Source organism: Leopardus geoffroyi, chromosome C1 (assembly GCF_018350155.1).
Source record: "Leopardus geoffroyi isolate Oge1 chromosome C1, O.geoffroyi_Oge1_pat1.0, whole genome shotgun sequence".
NCBI classification, from domain to species: domain Eukaryota; kingdom Metazoa; phylum Chordata; class Mammalia; order Carnivora; family Felidae; genus Leopardus; species Leopardus geoffroyi.
Window position 1 is genome coordinate 164,693,563 of NC_059328.1, and position 17,344 is coordinate 164,710,906.

The 17,344-nt window shown below is 36.4% G+C and overlaps 1 protein-coding gene across 1 annotated transcript in view; it reads left to right on the forward strand.

Annotated features, from left to right (window-relative positions):
• The window catches only part of MTX2 (metaxin 2), a 66,068-nt gene that overhangs the window by 6,105 nt on the left and 42,619 nt on the right, over window positions 1-17,344 (forward strand). The window contains exon 2 of the mRNA XM_045480297.1: window positions 16,512-16,559. Coding sequence (XP_045336253.1) covers window positions 16,512-16,559 — 48 coding nt within the window. The remainder of the gene's footprint in view (window positions 1-16,511; window positions 16,560-17,344) is intronic.

Here is a 17,344-nt window from a genome sequence, read left to right on the forward strand (position 1 = left end):
CTCAAAAACCGGGAGATTCATGACCTGCCCCGAAATTGGACACTTAACTGACTGAGCCTCCTAGGCACTTCTGATCCTGTCTGATAGATATTATTCTTGTTTTATAGATGAGGAAATTGAAGCTCTGTTGGGTAGTAGAATATAAAGGTTAGGAACTGGGCCATTGGAGTAAGACAGAAATGAGTTCTAAGCTCAGCTGTCCCTCTCGTTCTGTGATTTTGGGCAGACTGTCCCAGGCCACAGTTTCCTTATTTGTAAAAGGGGATAATATGTTTTATAATATATATTAAGCACTTAGTATAGGGTGGTACATAGTAATGTTCAGTACACGGTAATTGTTATTACTACTTTCATTGCCCAAGAGCCTCTGAGGATGTTCCATTGGTAATGTTATCCTATTGCCATTTTGGACAGCATGTTGTCCAAAGTATCTTTATTTTTAGTAACCCTATACCATCTTTCTGAATGACCTTATTACTTCACCAATGCCTTTCTATATTTTAAGCATATCAGTTAATTTCATCATACTGTAATTATTAATCTTTTGAAATCAGTATAATATCTGTTCTGTTCTTTATTTAGAAGCTCAGTAAACTATATAAGGGATAAAAAAAAGAAGACTTTCAATATTTCATTTATCTTTGTGGACATGTGGGTGCTTAATTATTTAAGTTTATTAATAACTTCATTCTAGCAGTAGCATTAATTTATAGTATGATCTGGGAAAGTAGTTTTATGGGTTCCATGGAATCCATTTCTAAGCATCTTCAAAGTATTATCAAAACAGGCATGTTTACATTTTTTAAAACTATTTATTTTGAAAGAGAGAACGAACATGAGTGGGGGAGGAGTAGAGAGTGAGCGAGAGAGAGGTCGGGGGACAGAGAAGCCCAAGCAGGCTCCATGGTATCCGCACAGCTCCCAGTGCAGGGCTCGATCTCACCAACTGTGAGATTGTGACCTGTGCCAAAATCAAGAGTTGGATGTTTAACCTAGCAAGCCACCCAGGTGCCCTACAACATTTTGTTTTTATATCAGCAACAAAGTATTGTCTATTTCATCCCTCTTCCATGTAAGTACTAGGAAATGTGGACTTTGAAAGCAGTTCAGAAGGGTACCAGAAGCTCAAAGTGGAAAACGTAGTTTAAAAGTAAAATCGACGTGTTGCTGTTGCTCACAAGGTTTATTGAGAATGAAGAAAATGATAGTCAAAGCTCTTAATACTGCATGCCTTATTATCTAATGATGGCAGTTGTAGCAGATAATTGAAAATATACACTGTGTTCAATTCTTTTGTTCTCAAAAATAAAGATTTTTTTTTTTTTTTTAGTTATTTTCACTTAGTATTCTGAGGATTCTCCAGTATTGAGGAATGCATCGAGGAATTATTGAGACGTTTTCAACTGGCCATCACATTTCCGAGAATCTTCTTTCATTCATATCAGCCGCATGAATAGTCTCACACTGTAGTCCTTATCACCCTGGAGTATTTGAAGATGATATTGAAGGGGCAGATGGAGAAGCAAAGCAAAGACAAAATAGGTTATACTTCAGATTAGAGGCAAAAGACAATTTATTGACTGCAGTGTGGCCTATTTTATTTTATCATACTTATATTCGTGAATACGTTGGAAACCAAATTCTCAGAGGCAGTGTTTTGTTGTCTTTTAGAACAGTTTGATATGATGTTAAGATAACTTGAAAGTTTCTGACCTTGAAGTAGTCCACAGTTAATTATAATGTGAGTTTTAATTTTCTGGTATGCTTTATTAACATTCCATGCTCTGAAATTACATGATTTTTAGTTGTTTTTGGTGATGGGTACCCCATAAAGATTTCATCTTATTTCTGTGAAGACTTTTGAGTTATTAATTAATGTTAGCTCAAGCCTTCCATATATGAGTGAAAATTGAAAAAAAAATCATCAAACTTTTTAACATTTTTCAAACATGTTATAAATTTCTTGGTAAGCAGTTATCAGATGGACTGAAGATACCAAATGGAGACGAGATATTAAATTCAGGCTTCTCATTTTTTGTTCAAAGACAGAAGTAATAATATTCAGCAAATTCAGCTACAGACATTTATGTGTAGAAATATTTGCCTTGCCAGTAAGAGAAATGCATGTTTTAATTTTTTATGGCTTTGTAAATGATCCTTACTCTATTCTTGAACACTTTTCTTATTTTTGTACGCTCTATAAATGAATCATGGTTTTGAACTTTTCTACATCAGTAATAAAAATGAAATTTGATTGGTTAGTGATAAAGAGGGTTATTTTCATAAAAACAATCATTTTGTCATGGCAATTCCCATTAACTGTAACTGCGTTAGCAAAATGGAAACCGTAAAAAGCATTTCGTTGTGCTTACACACTTAGCTCTGTTTTTGTGCTGATTATATATTTTTATCTTTAAGAACTTTTATAAACCAAAGACATTTCTTTATGACTTAGTCTGCATTTGGATTTTCAAAAAAGTTTGTTTGGTATATTTATCCCAGGGGATACGGTATCCTTAGATATTGAAATGGAATTGCCTCACACACGTCGTATTTCGTTACCTGTTCAAACTAGAACACTGACTAGAACTTCATACAAATAAATTGTATCATTTGTTAGGCCTGAAGAGGGCCATCATTACTCCAGCATTTATTTCTGTAAGTTAGTATTGGCAGCTGATGCTTTAATGATCTGACCTTTTGACCTCCTTTTCTTTTGATAGCCTTTACATTATAGCAGAATGTTTTGGCTTCGTGAATGAGAAGTTTCTGATTTTCTTGTTTTATCAATTAAAAAAAGTTTTTATGTCAATAAGAATGTAAAAATAAAAGCTACTTTCTTTTTTTCATTAGGCATTGTTATCATTGTAATTTTTACTATTCATCAATCTGATGACGTACTTTGGCTAGTGGATGAGAATTGGTTATATAACGTGAGGTATTTATGTAGTAGTTTATATTTATTTTTTTTAGTTGAGATTGTGAATTATTCTTGATATATTTCCTTCTCAAACAGATTTCTCCTTCTTGTCATATATACTTGTACTGATTTTCCCCACACTATCATGTGGTGGCTATTTGGAGAAGGTAAAATCATTTTAGTCTTAAATATTTAGAAAGGGAGATAATGTCTTAGAAGTCATGGGGTACAGTTTAAAAACAAATATAAAGTATGTTTCATTATTTACTGTTTTGGATTATCTTTGTATCATAGGTAAATGGCTTTACTGGTCTGCATTTTATGAAAAGATTATGGTAAGCTTTGAGTTTAGCTAGCATACTTAAATCATTTTTCTCTTGGATTCTTTTTTTCCTCATTTCCTGAATAATGTAGTAACTGCCAACAGACCAGAGTTTCTGATGGAGGTATGCCATTGTAGTTACTGGGTTCCAAATTCTGGAGGTCAGGGAGCAGTAATGTGGTCAGGAAGCTGGAGAGTGAGATTTCAGGAAGGTAAAGTTTCAAAGTAATGGATTAATGAAATGGAACTGACTAGAGGGAAGGTGAAAATACCAAAATCCATGCCTGAAGCAGTAAAGTGGGGTTTATAAATGTGACATGGTCAGGAGTCTGATTTAGATGAACAGAGGGAATTCTGAGGCTTCAGATGGATTAATATTTAATTCTGTCTTTAATGATAGACCTGTGACTAATAGTAACTATTAAAACTGTAACTGTTCAGTTATTATTGTAGTATACAAACCACACCACAGCTTAGGAATGTAAAACCGCCATTTTATTATGTTCATGGATTCTGTGGGTCAATAATTCAGATAGGCCACTGGAGAGATTTCTTGTTTCTGCCTCACAGTGTGTGGATACTCAGATGGAAAGACTCAAAGGCTAGGGATGATCCGATAGCTGGAGGCTAGAACATCTAGAAACATCTTCACTTACATGTCTAAGAATTGCTGATTAGGAACTCAGCTGTGATTGTCTTCTGGAATATTTATACATGGCCTCTCCATGTGGCCTGGACTTCCTCAGAGCCTGGAGGCCATAGAGAGGTCAGACATTTAACTCAGTTCTCCAAAGGCATATGTTCAGGCCACCAAAGGAGAAGATATATCACCTTTTATGACTCTGCCTTGGAAGTCTTGAAGCATCACTTCTACCATATTCTGTCAGTCACAACAGAGTTACAAGTCTGCCCCAGATTCAAGGGGAGGAGATTTAGCTTTCACCTCTTGATAGGAGGATGGGGTGGGTGGGGTGTTGGTGAGGTTCTAGAAGAGCTTCTAGGACAGGATATATTGTGGCTGTCTTTAAGAAATATAATATGCCACGGTAAACAAGGTGGTAATAATACTGGTGCAGAGGGATCAGCTGAGTTTAATTAAATCTGGGAACTGACTAGTCCCATTCATGAACTAATAGAGGTTCTAAAATGAGGTGGGGGTGGATGGGATGTGGGTGTGGGTAGAATGGTGTGTAAAGGTGGTAGGGTGTTACTGCACATTACAATTATCTGTGGAGCTCTCTAAAGCCATGCTTGCATTGCATGGCATTTCTCAAACCTCATCCATGCACTTGCACACACATTCCCTTTTTTCTCACCAAAGGCCTGTTACATGTGAAGGTTAAGGACAGCTCTAGGGCAAGGATATTTTCAAAACCTCCATAGACGATTGGGTTGTATACCTCGGTTAGAACCATTAAACAATTTGGGAGCGAAAATGAGTATGAGTTTTTACTGTTGAATTTAGTACACATTTTTGTTGAGATGTTAATTTTGTTTGATGATTTTATTTCCAGAGTTATAGCAACTTTTTGCTGTCAGATATTTTTCAGGCTTTAGATAGCAAAAGACCTGCTTGATTTCCTATAGAATATATTTGTTAGGTTGAGTACTTAATATGTGCTGGGTCCTCTGCTAGGTGCTGGGTTACATAGAAGAGCAAAACAGTTCTTACCTTTGATGAACTTACATTCTTATACAGAACACATCGATTGAAACGGATAATTTCTTTCTTCCTTCCTTCCCTTTTTTTTTTTTTTTTTTTTTTTTTTTTTAATTTTAGAGAGAGGGTTAGTGGGAGAGAAGGGCAGAAGGAGAGAGGGAGAGAATCTGCACTGACAGCGCAGAGCCTGATGTGGGGTTTGATCTCACCAACTGTGAGAACATGACCTGAGCTGAGATCAAGTGTTGGATGCTTAACCGACTGAGCCACCCAGGTGCCCCAGATGACCATTTTTTAAAAGAGAATTCAAATCTTGCAGCCCAATTATAAGGTTCATATCTATTCATGATCACATGTAGTTGACCTGCTTTTTATTGGAAATTAATGACAAATGGCTGATTGTTTTTATAATGTGACAAAGTCTAAACATGACCATTTGAGAAGATGACACGTGTACTTAGAAAGAATGGAAGGTTTTAAATTTAACTTGTATTCGCTTTAGCTTCAGTTATTGGCTTGTTGATGCTGTGCATTAGTCTTCTTGACCCTTGTTAACCTCCAGAAGTTTGTTAGTTTTATGAAATTGATTCTTGAATGCCATTTTGAAATTGATCTCCAGTTTCACATAGATAGATTTAGATGGTTCATGTTCAAGTCTCATAATGATGAACTTAATTTTACTTTCCTATTGATTGCATCTAATGGAAAAACTATCATTTAACCACGTTGGTTCCAAAATAAGTGATGCTTCAGTTCATTAATCTTAAAGGCTTACTCTGGAACACTGTAAAATTGCAACATGTTAACTAAGGCATGTTTTAAAACATGACTTTAAGCCAAATGCGCAAATACTTAAGTAGAATAAGATGGACAGAAATCTTGAATAAAGTTAATCTACATATAGCCTCACTACCACATTCTGAGGCAAATGAATGAAAGAGGTGAAAAGAACTTAATCTTACATCAGGTGCATTCTGTGTCTCAGGGACGGTTTTTTTTTTTTTTTTTGTGGTATTTACAGACCATCTGCATCAGAGTTACTGGGATTGCTTGTGGCATGTTTGGATTCTTGGTCCTCATCTCTATATGGTATCAGAATTTCAGAGTTTAGGGTTTGGTGGAAATACATAATTTTATGAAGCTCTGCAGATGATTCTTACATACTAAGGGTTGAGAACCACTGTTGTAGGATGATTATAGTTGCTTTAATTCTAATATTTAATTATTACCCAAGAATGTTTATTTGTAGGCTGTGTAAGTTGTTAGCTAATACAGCTGTGTGTTCACTGACTGGAGCCAGACTACCTGGGGTCAGACCCTGGCTCTTAACACTTATTCACACTGTGACTTTGGGCAAATTACCTGTGCTTGTGTCTCAGTTTTGTAAATTAGGGATAATAATAATAGTCTACTTAATAAAGTTGTGAGATAGTTAACATGCCAAGCACTTAAGTGCACAATAGACACAGTAAGAGTCTTAAAATTTCATTTGCCTCAACTTTATTGAAGTATAGTTTACATACCCTTTAAAGTGTACAATTCAGTGATTTTTTTAAATGTTTATTTATTTATTTTGAGAGAGAGTGTGTGAGCAGGAGAGGGGCAGAGAGGGAGAGAAAGAATCCCAACCCAAGTAGGCTCTGCACTGCCAGCACAGAGCCTGATGTGGGGCTGGACCTCACAAACTGTGAGACCATGACCTGAGCCAAAATCAAGAGTCAGACGCTTAAACGAGTGAGCCACCCAGCTGCCCTTCAGTGATTTTTTTTAAAGGATATTTACAGAATTGTGATTATTACCACAATCTAATTGTAGACCATTTCCATCACTCCCAAAAGAAATCCCTTCCTCATTTACAATCACTTCCTATTCCCAGCCTGAATCAACCATTAATCCACTCCCTATCTCTGTAGATTTGCCTATTCTGAACCTTTCAGATAAATGGAGTAATATAATAGTTTGTTTTCTTTAGTGACTGGCTTCTTTCACTGGGCGTAATTCTTTTGAAGTTCATCCCTTTTGTAGCATGTATCAACATACGGTTCCTTTTCATTGCCAAACGCTATTCTTTTGTATGGGTATGCTGTATTTTGTTCATCCATTCATCAGTTGATGGTCATTTGGGTTGTTTACATTTTTTGACATTGAGAATAAGGCTGGTGTGAACATTCATGTACAAGTCTTCATGTGGATATATGTTTTTTTCATTTCTTCTGGGTGCATACCTAGGAGTAGAATTGCTGAGTCATATGGTAATTCTGTGTTTAACATTTTGAGAAACTGCCAAACTTTTTATATTCCCACCAGCAGTGTGTGAGAGTTCCAAATTCTCTACATCTTTTAAACATTTTTTATTTTGTCTTCTTATTCCGCACCCCCCCCCCGCCCCCCGCCCTGCATCTTGTTGATTATAGCCATTCTGTGCCTGTGAAGTGGTAATCTCATTATTGTGGTTTTGACTTGGATTTCTCTAATGACTAATGATATTAAGTATGTTTTCGTGTGGTTGTTGTTTATGCATATATTTCCTTTGGAGAAAAGTCTCTTCAGATCCTATGCCCATCAAAAAAATTGTGTGGTTTTTTTTTTTTTTTTTTTTTTTTTTTTTTTATTACTGAGTTGTAAAAGTTCTTTATTCTGGATATCAGCTTTATGTGTCTTGGAATCTTAGCTGTTATCACCACCATCATCATTATCATTACCTACCTAGATAGAAGTTTTAGGTAGTGTTTGACCAGAACTGACTACGAGTTTTCTTGAATTTTCAATCTGTTTTGCTTTCTGTCCTCTGCTTTCTGAATGGGCAGGTTATTAGAACCCATTTGCCTTGGATAGTAATTCTCCTGTATCATTCATCCATATGCCCTCACTTTGGGTCATTTTAATTGCCCCTGTAAAAGAGATCCCAGAATGCTCCTCAGCCCCTTACACCATGTGAGGACACAGCAAGACTGCAGCAGTTAGAGTCTCAGAAGAAGGCCTTCACCAGAGCCTGACTATGCTGGCATCCTGATCTTGGACTTCCAGCCTCCGGAATCGTGAGAAATTTCTGTTGTTTAGAAGTCACCAGTCTGTGGTATTTTGTTACAGTAGCCCACAGGGACTAAGACAGTAGCCTTACTACTATGTTACAGAATGCTTACCTGCCAGTTTTTTCAGGTTTGTGGAAATGACACCATGGCACTGCACTTCTTTGTTCTCTAACATGAGCCATTTTCTGACATGAACATCGATCTCTGACTTTTGAGGTGATGGGACAATGGTTTTAAACTCCTTTTATGGGAAGGGTCACTTCCTGCTTACACATCCTGTGTAGTGTCATTAAACATCCCCTATGAAACAGTAGCTCAGCGACATTGATATTTAATACTTTCATGATCAGTATTTTCTGGGATGTAGTGTTGTCTTTGAACTGTACTATAGTCTGCAGGTTAAATTGCTGTTAAATCTAACACATAGCTCTTAAAATTCTAGTTTTGATAAAGTCCCATGGCATCATACTTTAAACATCTTAAAAATGTTTTTTATTTTATTTATTTATTTATTATGTTTTTATTTTATTTTTTTGAGAGACATAGAGAGACAGAGCACAAGTTGGGGAGGGGCAGAAAGAGAAGGAGACACAGAACCTGAAACAGGCTCCAGGCTCTGAGCTGTCAGCACAGAGCCCGACGCATGGCTTGAACTCACAAACCGTGAGATCATGACCTGAGTCGGACGCTCAACCGACTGAGCCACCCAGGCACCCCTTAAAAATGTATTTTAAATGAAGGCTTTATATCATAACTGCCTGAAACTTGATAGATGTCTGTGGTGATATCATGGAGATCATCAGCATAATATTTATGTTAAACTAGTAAACTTACTTCCTTCTTTCTCTGTGTGTCTTGCAGTAACTTGTCCATGTTTATGAGCTGCCAAATGCTTTTTTGAGTATTTTGTTATCTCAGTATTTGCATTCATACCTTTGGCAGAAGGCCATCCAAATTTAGAGATAGGGTACACATGTTTCTTACTCCTTTTGTATAACACTGTCTGAATAGTCGTAGGAAGCTGAAGAGATGACATACAGGAAGGAGCTTTTGGAATTTAGTTGCCTAAGGATATACTGGGTTTGACTTCATTAGTGCACAAATGATAGGGTTGTGTAGAGTTATTATAGCATTAATCAATTTGATGGATTGGAAATATGACAGTACTGAAGCAGCATGTAATATTAGTGCCTATTATTCTACAAATTATGTCTTCACCTACATTCATATGCCAGAAGAGTCATGTTGTGCATTAAGAATGCAGAACTTAAAAAATAACAGAGGGCACTTCTTTCCATGGCCCCTCTCTTGCCCTCTTAGATGAGATCATCAAGAGATGTTTATTAGGTCATAGCATTTCCATACCGTGGAATAGTCTGTATTGAATGGCATAGATAAAACATCGCCCCTGGAGTGACCCAAGTTGATACTTGGGAGAATAATTTACCTGCATGTAAAATAGAGCATCTGTAAGAGACATAGGGATAGCTATATGTGAAGTTATGGACCAGTAGTCATTTCTCTAAAAGTTATAATGGACTAGTAGTAAAGAATATTGATTTTTTTTGTTGTTATGTTGTATTGGTTGATAAAGCTTAAAAATAGTAGATGCTTTAAACGTAATTAAATGAGAAGCAAATATGTATTTTGGGGAGGCTATGGGTATTGTTTTACCCTGCGTACATTTCTAACACTACATATGCTTTCGTTTATTTTATCTTACGGCTTTCAAAAGTCCCAAGAGTATGTATCCTCTTTTTTTTCTTTTAAACTTGGTTCTCTTCCAACATAAATACTTAAAGAATGGAGAAAATTTCTTTGAAAAATTTAAAAACACTCATTTTGATAAAAAAAGCTTACCATTCCACTGAAGACTGAAACTTGAAGAGGCATCTCCTTTGCTTCTGGTAAAAGAGGCACTAAATATAAAATAATCATGGCAGTTTTGCCTCTGCAGAATTTGAGAGTAGGTAAAAGGCTAAGTAGGTAAAAGACTTTTAATAATGTTAATCGGATAGAAACCTAGTTATGAGGTGCTCTCATATTTGCTTTATTTCTAGATTTTTTTCTTTATAGAATAGGAATATGTTTTTTCTTTATAAAAATGATAAAAAAAACTTTCATGGGTCTTTTGCTAGGGAATAAGAAGTCATTCTGATTTTAGATAATTAATGTCGGCCACTAAGTACCTTAGAGTAAGTTATTGCTGTTAGGAAAATGATATAGTAGTTTCTTATTGTGAAAGAATTTCTGAAAGGTAGGTAGTTTTACTTTGAAACTGTTGTAATAAAGATATTAGCTTTAATGACACTCAGACAAAAAAATTAAATTTAGCTTAATTTGTATTTCATATTTTGGCCACATTCAGTTTGGAGCAATTGAGAAGCCAAGTCTTTAATAAATAATCTTAGGACCATAAGATTTTTTTTGCATTCTAGGAACTTACTGCCTAGAAAGATAAGGTATTGACATAATAATAGGATAGAGTTGAAAGTAATATATGATATAAAACAAGTACAAACTGTTATGGACAATATAGATAAAAGAAATTAGATTTGTTCAGTGCAAAAGCCTTTTTGAGGTAGGTGGCATTTAAACTTGGTGTTGAAAAAGGTGTAGGATTTGGGTATTTGTGGTGAAAGGAGTATTCTGTCCAGAGGGGAATAAGTTGAACAAAGTCACAAAGGTGAGAAAGCATGAAGTATATAGCAGTAAGTATTCTGGTGGGGTATGAGGGTCTTGTTACCACCCCCCCCCCACTCCCCCAGTTAATTTGTGTGTGTTCTTTCCAACCTTTTCTCATAGTCAAAAAAAGATGATTTCACTAGAATAAGAGGACTCTTCTTTGTTCAAGTGTATGTGAGCAACTGGGTTCCCTGCTGAAATGTCAAATAAGTAGTTATTTAATTAGAGCAGTGTTTTCCAAAGTGGAGTGGCGTGTATACACCCTGTGTTATGTAAGACAATCCTTTCAAGTATAGGAAGAAAGTATTGGAGCTTGGACTTCAATTTATTTTTTAATTCTGTTTTCTTTTTTTTTTTTTTTTTTATAAAAAAATTTTTTTTTTAACGTTTATTTATTTTTGAGACAGAGAGAGACAGAGCGTGAACAGGGGAGGGGCAGAGAGAGAGGGAGACACAGAATCTGAAACAGGCTCCAGGCTCTGAGCTGTCAGCACAGAGCCCGACACGGGGCTTGAACTCACGGACCGTGAGATCATGACCTGAGCCGAAGTCCGACGCTTAACCGACCAAGCCACCCAGGCGCCCCTCTGTTTTCTTTTTTAATGTATGCTTTTTAATGTGCGTGATTTGTTGGCTTAGGAATACCAACCATATGATTTCTAAATCTGTTTGGACTTGAAATATTTGGACCACAAATATTTTATCGATTGGGGTTAGATTTTAAAAAGTGGTAATGCCTGGGTTAGAGTTGTAGGATGTGGAAAGGGGAATACTGAGATGACTGGTCAGATAACTGAAGGCCTTTTGTTTGTCTTAGGAATGCTACAACAGGAATATCAAATGGGAACTATATATTTGATATGAAACAAAGAAACAAATTTCCAGGTTTAGGGTCAGTGCACAGGTAAGTTTATAGAAGTAGATTCTGCCAGTTATTTAGGCAGCTGCTTGATAGTTTTGTATTTGGGTTATTGGTTGTAGTATTAAATTTACTTGGTAAAGTTTTTTCTTTTTGGCCATGTTTTGTAATTTCTTTATCTTGTCTGCTGCATTCTTAACCCAAACAGTACAGAATAATAACAGCGCTGATAGTGGTAATAATAAAAACATTTATTCAGCCAACATTTACTGATTGCCTATTAGGTGCTCAGTTCCGGGGATGAAGTAGTGAGCAAAGACCAGAAATGAACACTGGATTCATGGTGTTTATGTTCTAGTAGGGGAGATAATCAACCAGGTAGTCCTCATATCAGTGTAAAAATGTTATCTTTGATAAGTGGTACAAAGGACTGTGCGTGCTATTCAAGCTTGTAAAGAGAGTATTTGCACTATTTGGGGAGGTCAGTGAAGACATCCCTGAGGATAGGACTGGCAACATAATGTATAGGGTCCAGTGCAAAATGGTAACATGAGGCTCCTTGTTCAAAACAATACCAAGACTGTAATAGCAGCGTGTAATAGACTTAAAATCAAGCGTGGAGTCCAAGTGCAAGCCATGTGCATTTGCTCAGGTAGCACGTCCAGGAAGCTGGCCTGAGATCTCAGCATGTGTGAGCTGAGCCATACTAGGAGTGAAAGATAGTGCCAGGGCAGAGGAAACAGCACAAATGAATCTTTGGGTCAGGAAGGAACATGGTGCAGTCAGAAGCTGTCTGAAGGCCAGTGTAGCTGGAGTGTAGAGTTGGCAGAGTGGAGTTATGATGAGGCCAGAAGGCAGAAGGCCAGAGAGGTAGAGACGGTGATATGTAAGGCCAAGTTGAGGATTCTGATCTTTATTCCAAGAGCCACATCAACCATTGATGTGTGTTAGGTATAAAGTTTACTTTTGAGGCACAAATAATACCAGTATCTTGCACCTTGATAGCATTGGACAGCATTCTCTCTCAGTCCCCATTTCCTACCAAACTCTTTTTCAGAAGCTTTGAGTTTTACCTTCTGTATTTATTCCAAGGCTAGCCTTTCCCAAAAGTAAGTTTAAAAAGGCAATGAATTCACACCAGGGAGTACTTTTGGTGGTAGAAATTGAACATAGCTTAGGTGAGTCGTGACATTTTACTCACTATTGAATTAGTCTATGGTCTAAAACATTTTAGGTCGATGGAAGTAAAACCAGTAAGAGATGAAAATGTTTTATTATTAAGATGTTTCTTTTTAAAATTTTTTTTTTTTTTCAACATTTATTTATTTTTGGGACAGAGAGAGACAGAGCATGAACGGGGGAGGGGCAGAGAGAGAGAGGGAGACACAGAATCGGAAACAGGCTCCAGGCTCTGAGCCATCAGCCCAGAGCCCGACACGGGGCTCGAACTCACGGACCGCGAGATCGTGACCTGGCTGAAGTCGGACGCTTAACCGACTGCGCCACCCAGGCGCCCCAAGATGTTTCTTTTTAAATGCTACAGATTTTTAAGGTCTATTGTCAGCACCGTAATTTTAAATTCTTAATTTCCCTCTCATTTACATGTGGTTAGGAGCAAGGGGTGGATATTGACTTGTCTAGCCTTGGGAAAGATGTATAGGGAAAGCCGTTGCATTTTTGGGCTTTGTCTTTCAATAATAGGCATTCTCAGTAAAGAAAACCTCAATTAATATTGCCCAAACCAAGGAACAGCCATTCATATTTGTTATGTGTCATAATAATGTTCGTGATTCATGGATTTACTTATGAAGGCAGTTAATAGAGTTCATTTCCTAGAAAGATACCTGCATGGTTGGTTTGTAGATCCATTGCCATGCCACACAACTTAGAATTTTCACTTTTGGCACTCTATTGAATAACACTCTAGGTATTTCTTCTCCCGTGTCATGTTTAAAATGTAATTATTTGAGCTGGTTCCGGTGGGAGATGAACTTAAATCAGTGATGTTTGTATACTTTGAGTTGCTCAAGGGTGAGATAGGCAGTTGATCATTTCTTGCATACTCTACCATTTCTTGCCTCCTCGTCCACGGATATATTAGAATGCCAGGCTGCTGAACACACACACACACACACACACACACACACACACACAGGCAATCTACTTGCCTTCGCTTTTTAAATGAAAGTTTCTATTTGTGAAGATAACATCAGATGTTTTGGCAGAGTTACTTTTTAGAGTTTATTTTCAACAGTAGTTTCTGAGTTGGAATGTATTTTGTATCATGGATCAAGGAAAAACATCCAGTTTTCACCCCTTCACCCCAGTTTGCATCTTTAGTTCCTTATTTATAACAGAGATTTTAGTATTTGTAGGCAACTTCTTTATTTTTATTTGTAGTCAGGTGTTATGTCTCAAGATTACTTTCACAAATGTCTGTTGTATTAGAACTGGAGAATTCATGGTGGTGGTAATAAATTAACTGTTACCTGGAACTACTGAACACGTAAATTGCTGTTCATATGAGAACTCTGCAGTTTTGCAGTGTAGTTAAGTAGCTTCTGAGTAGTCACAGAATACTTAGATTATTTTGAGTACATGCTTAATGCTAAGTGTATGTTATTCCATTGTTTTGAAACGTAATCTTTGTTTAGTACATGTAAAACCCAGTTAACCATAAGTTAAAATAAACCAGACTATTTAATTAGAACACTCCATGACTTTTGCCTAGTTGATAACGTTAAGTTCAGTAAAGCTTTGGTTAGCCTGAATGTTTAGGGAATAGAATGGTAGGTTTAATCAAATGTCTTCTTTCTTTCTTTCTTTCTTTCTTTCTTTCTTTCTTTCTTTCTTTCTTTCTTTCTTTCCTTCTTTCTTTCCACAATTACTGTATGCAAAACATGGTACAGAGTAACATATAAATGGGACATATCTGTACCCTCAAGAAACTTAGTTTCGGCGTCTTTGAAATTTTTGTAGATTTTATTTTCTGCTTTATTGCTTTAATAAGATTAAGATGCATATAATTGAATCTTTTTTTAAATAATTGAATCTTCAATGATGTAGGATCTTATAACGAATGAACCTCATTGTATTGTTTCTCATATAGATGTAAACGGTGTAGGTGTGCTGACCATACAATTTATCCTAAAAGGTTATTTTTTAGTAATTCGCTGATGTCAGCTTCTTTTTGTTTCCCTGACTTTTATTTTAAAAACACTGTTACACAGGTTAATTGGGCTCTTATTGAAATTTTACTTTGTTAAAAGTTTTACAGTAACATACAATAAATATTTAATTTTTACTGCTTTTTGGTATATGAGTTGAAATTCAGTAGCTTTTACATATATATATATATATAATATTATGAGCAACAGTATACAAAACTATGTATGGTCCATTATTTGCTTGATGATTTCATGGTATTATTCCAAAATATGAGTTTGATTTTGTATAGCCCAAATCAAACCAAAAGTAGCATTTATAATTTATAATGATACTGTGTTTTTCTTTTCATTCTGAAGTATGAGTAAAAACAAATTAAAGCGTTCCTCCCTCCACCCCCACTCCCTGGACTGTTTAGTGCATCTTAAGGAGAGGTTAAGAATTATAGTCAAGCCTGGACTCAGGCCTAACATTAGTTTTACTAGTAGCTTTATTTCACAGTGTAGGTACTGCTTCATCATGTTACACCACTTTATTTTTATGGAGTGGTGGTGGTGTGTTCAAGGCAATGGAATGTTCTAGAATACAGTAAGATTCTTCTGTAGGTTTAAATACTACCAGCTTATAAGGAAAGATGCATAGCCTGAAAGAGATATATTTGATTCTTTCATACAGTGATGTCTGTTTAAAACTTTACTTTCTTAAAAGTTTACAGTAAAATATTATAAATATTGTTTCACTTTTTTTCGATAGTGAATCAAATTCAGTATCTTATAAGTAACATTTTGGGATGTCTGTTTTTTGGAGGCTAAAGTAATAGCATATAGGCTGTTTTAGTTTTTAAATTTTAACTTTTGATGGCTAAAATGAACAAATCAGGAGACTATAGATGCTGGAGAGGATGTGGAGAAACAGGAACCCTCTTGCACTGTTGGTGGGAATGCAAACTGGTGTAGCCGCTCTGGAAAACAGTGTGGAGGTTCCTCAAAAAATTAAAAATAGATCTACCCTATGACCCAGCAATAGCACTGCTAGGAATTTACCCAAGGGATACAGGAGTGCTGATGCATAGGGGCACTTGTACCCCGATGTTTATAGCAGAACTTTCAACAGTAGTCCAATTATGGAAAGAGCCTAAATGTCCAACAACTGATGAATGGATAACGAAGTTGTGGTTTATATATACGATGGAATACTACTTGGCAATGAGAAAGAATGAAATACGGCCATTTTAGCAACATGGATGGAACTGGAGAGTGTTATGCCGAGTGAAATAAGTCATACAGAGAAAGACAGATACCATACGTTTTCACTCTTAGGTGGATCCTGAGAAACTTAACAGGAGGCCATGGGGGAGGGGAAGGGGGAAAAAAAAAGAGGGAGGGAGGCAAACCATAAGAGACTCTTGAAAACTGAGAATAAATTGAGGGTTGATGGGGGGGTGGGAGGGAGGAGAAAGTGGGTGACGGGCATTGAGGAGGGCACCTGTTGGGATAAACACTGGATGTTGTATGGAAACCAATTTGACAATAAATTTCATATTAAAATACATAAATAAATTTTCACTTTTGATTGGGCAAGATGTCTTTCACTTCTTCTCCATTAAAACAACAACAACAACAAAAGCAACAACAACAGTACAACCCGCCACCAAATAAGAAACCAAACATGCATGTAAAAGAAATTATCTAACCTACTTACACAGGATACCATATGATCTAAGGTAGTGTGATTATTGCCATATATAGAAGGTAACCTTGGCGATCGACTTTCAGTTAAATGCTCTAGGCAAATGTTTGTGCTTATTAATTTGGTTATTGATGTGTGTTTGCCTTATGTACCTGATTATCACTGCCTCGTTTACACAGCTGCAGAGCCTTGGCCCGAAAATGCTACCTTATATCAGCAACTGAAAGGTAGGTACTTGTTCACGATTAAAAATGGTTATGTATAAAAATGTACTTATTACCAAAAAAACCCGTCGATAATGTCATTTACTCCTGAGAGAACATAAAACATAAAGAAGGGATTCTCTCATCTAATTTGTATTGGAGAGTTTGCCTAAACTTGTATCTGCCAGTGTAAACCAACTATTCATGGCCTATAAGGTTCTTAGTTTATTATTGACTCATTATATTGGCTGCTGTAGGCAGTGTAAAATGATGTGGTTGCAGGAGCAGTTGGCAGATTTACTGCACCAATAGCTGACACAGCAGATTTTTGAAGTCCTGTGGTAAAGTGGGCTCTCAGTAAAAAGGAACTGTTAAAATGTATAGGCTAGGATGGTTCAGGCTCCCTTTAGCAGCTCTTCATATATCATCAGATCACATTATGGACCCCATTTGGGGCTCGGCAGCCTGCTGCAGTTGTCAGAAGACTGCAAAGTAATGAAGACTAATAGGCAGCAGCCCTAGTCTTCTAAGCATGGAATTTTTATTGCTGCAAACTTGTCATCTTTCTTTTGTGTGACAGACCTAGACACTCTGTGCAATATTAACTGCAAGCTGGTTTTATATGGTTTTGAATGCTTTTACTTTTAACTAGAGGGGTCTGAGAACATACTGTTTTACTTAATGAAAAGAAGAATAATATTTCTTGAAAACTTGAAAAATGAATTTGTTTTTAAGTGAGTGATTTTAATTAAATATTGTTGATAAAATACGATAAATGATCAAATAGTTTTGGAGGAAATAGTCTTGTT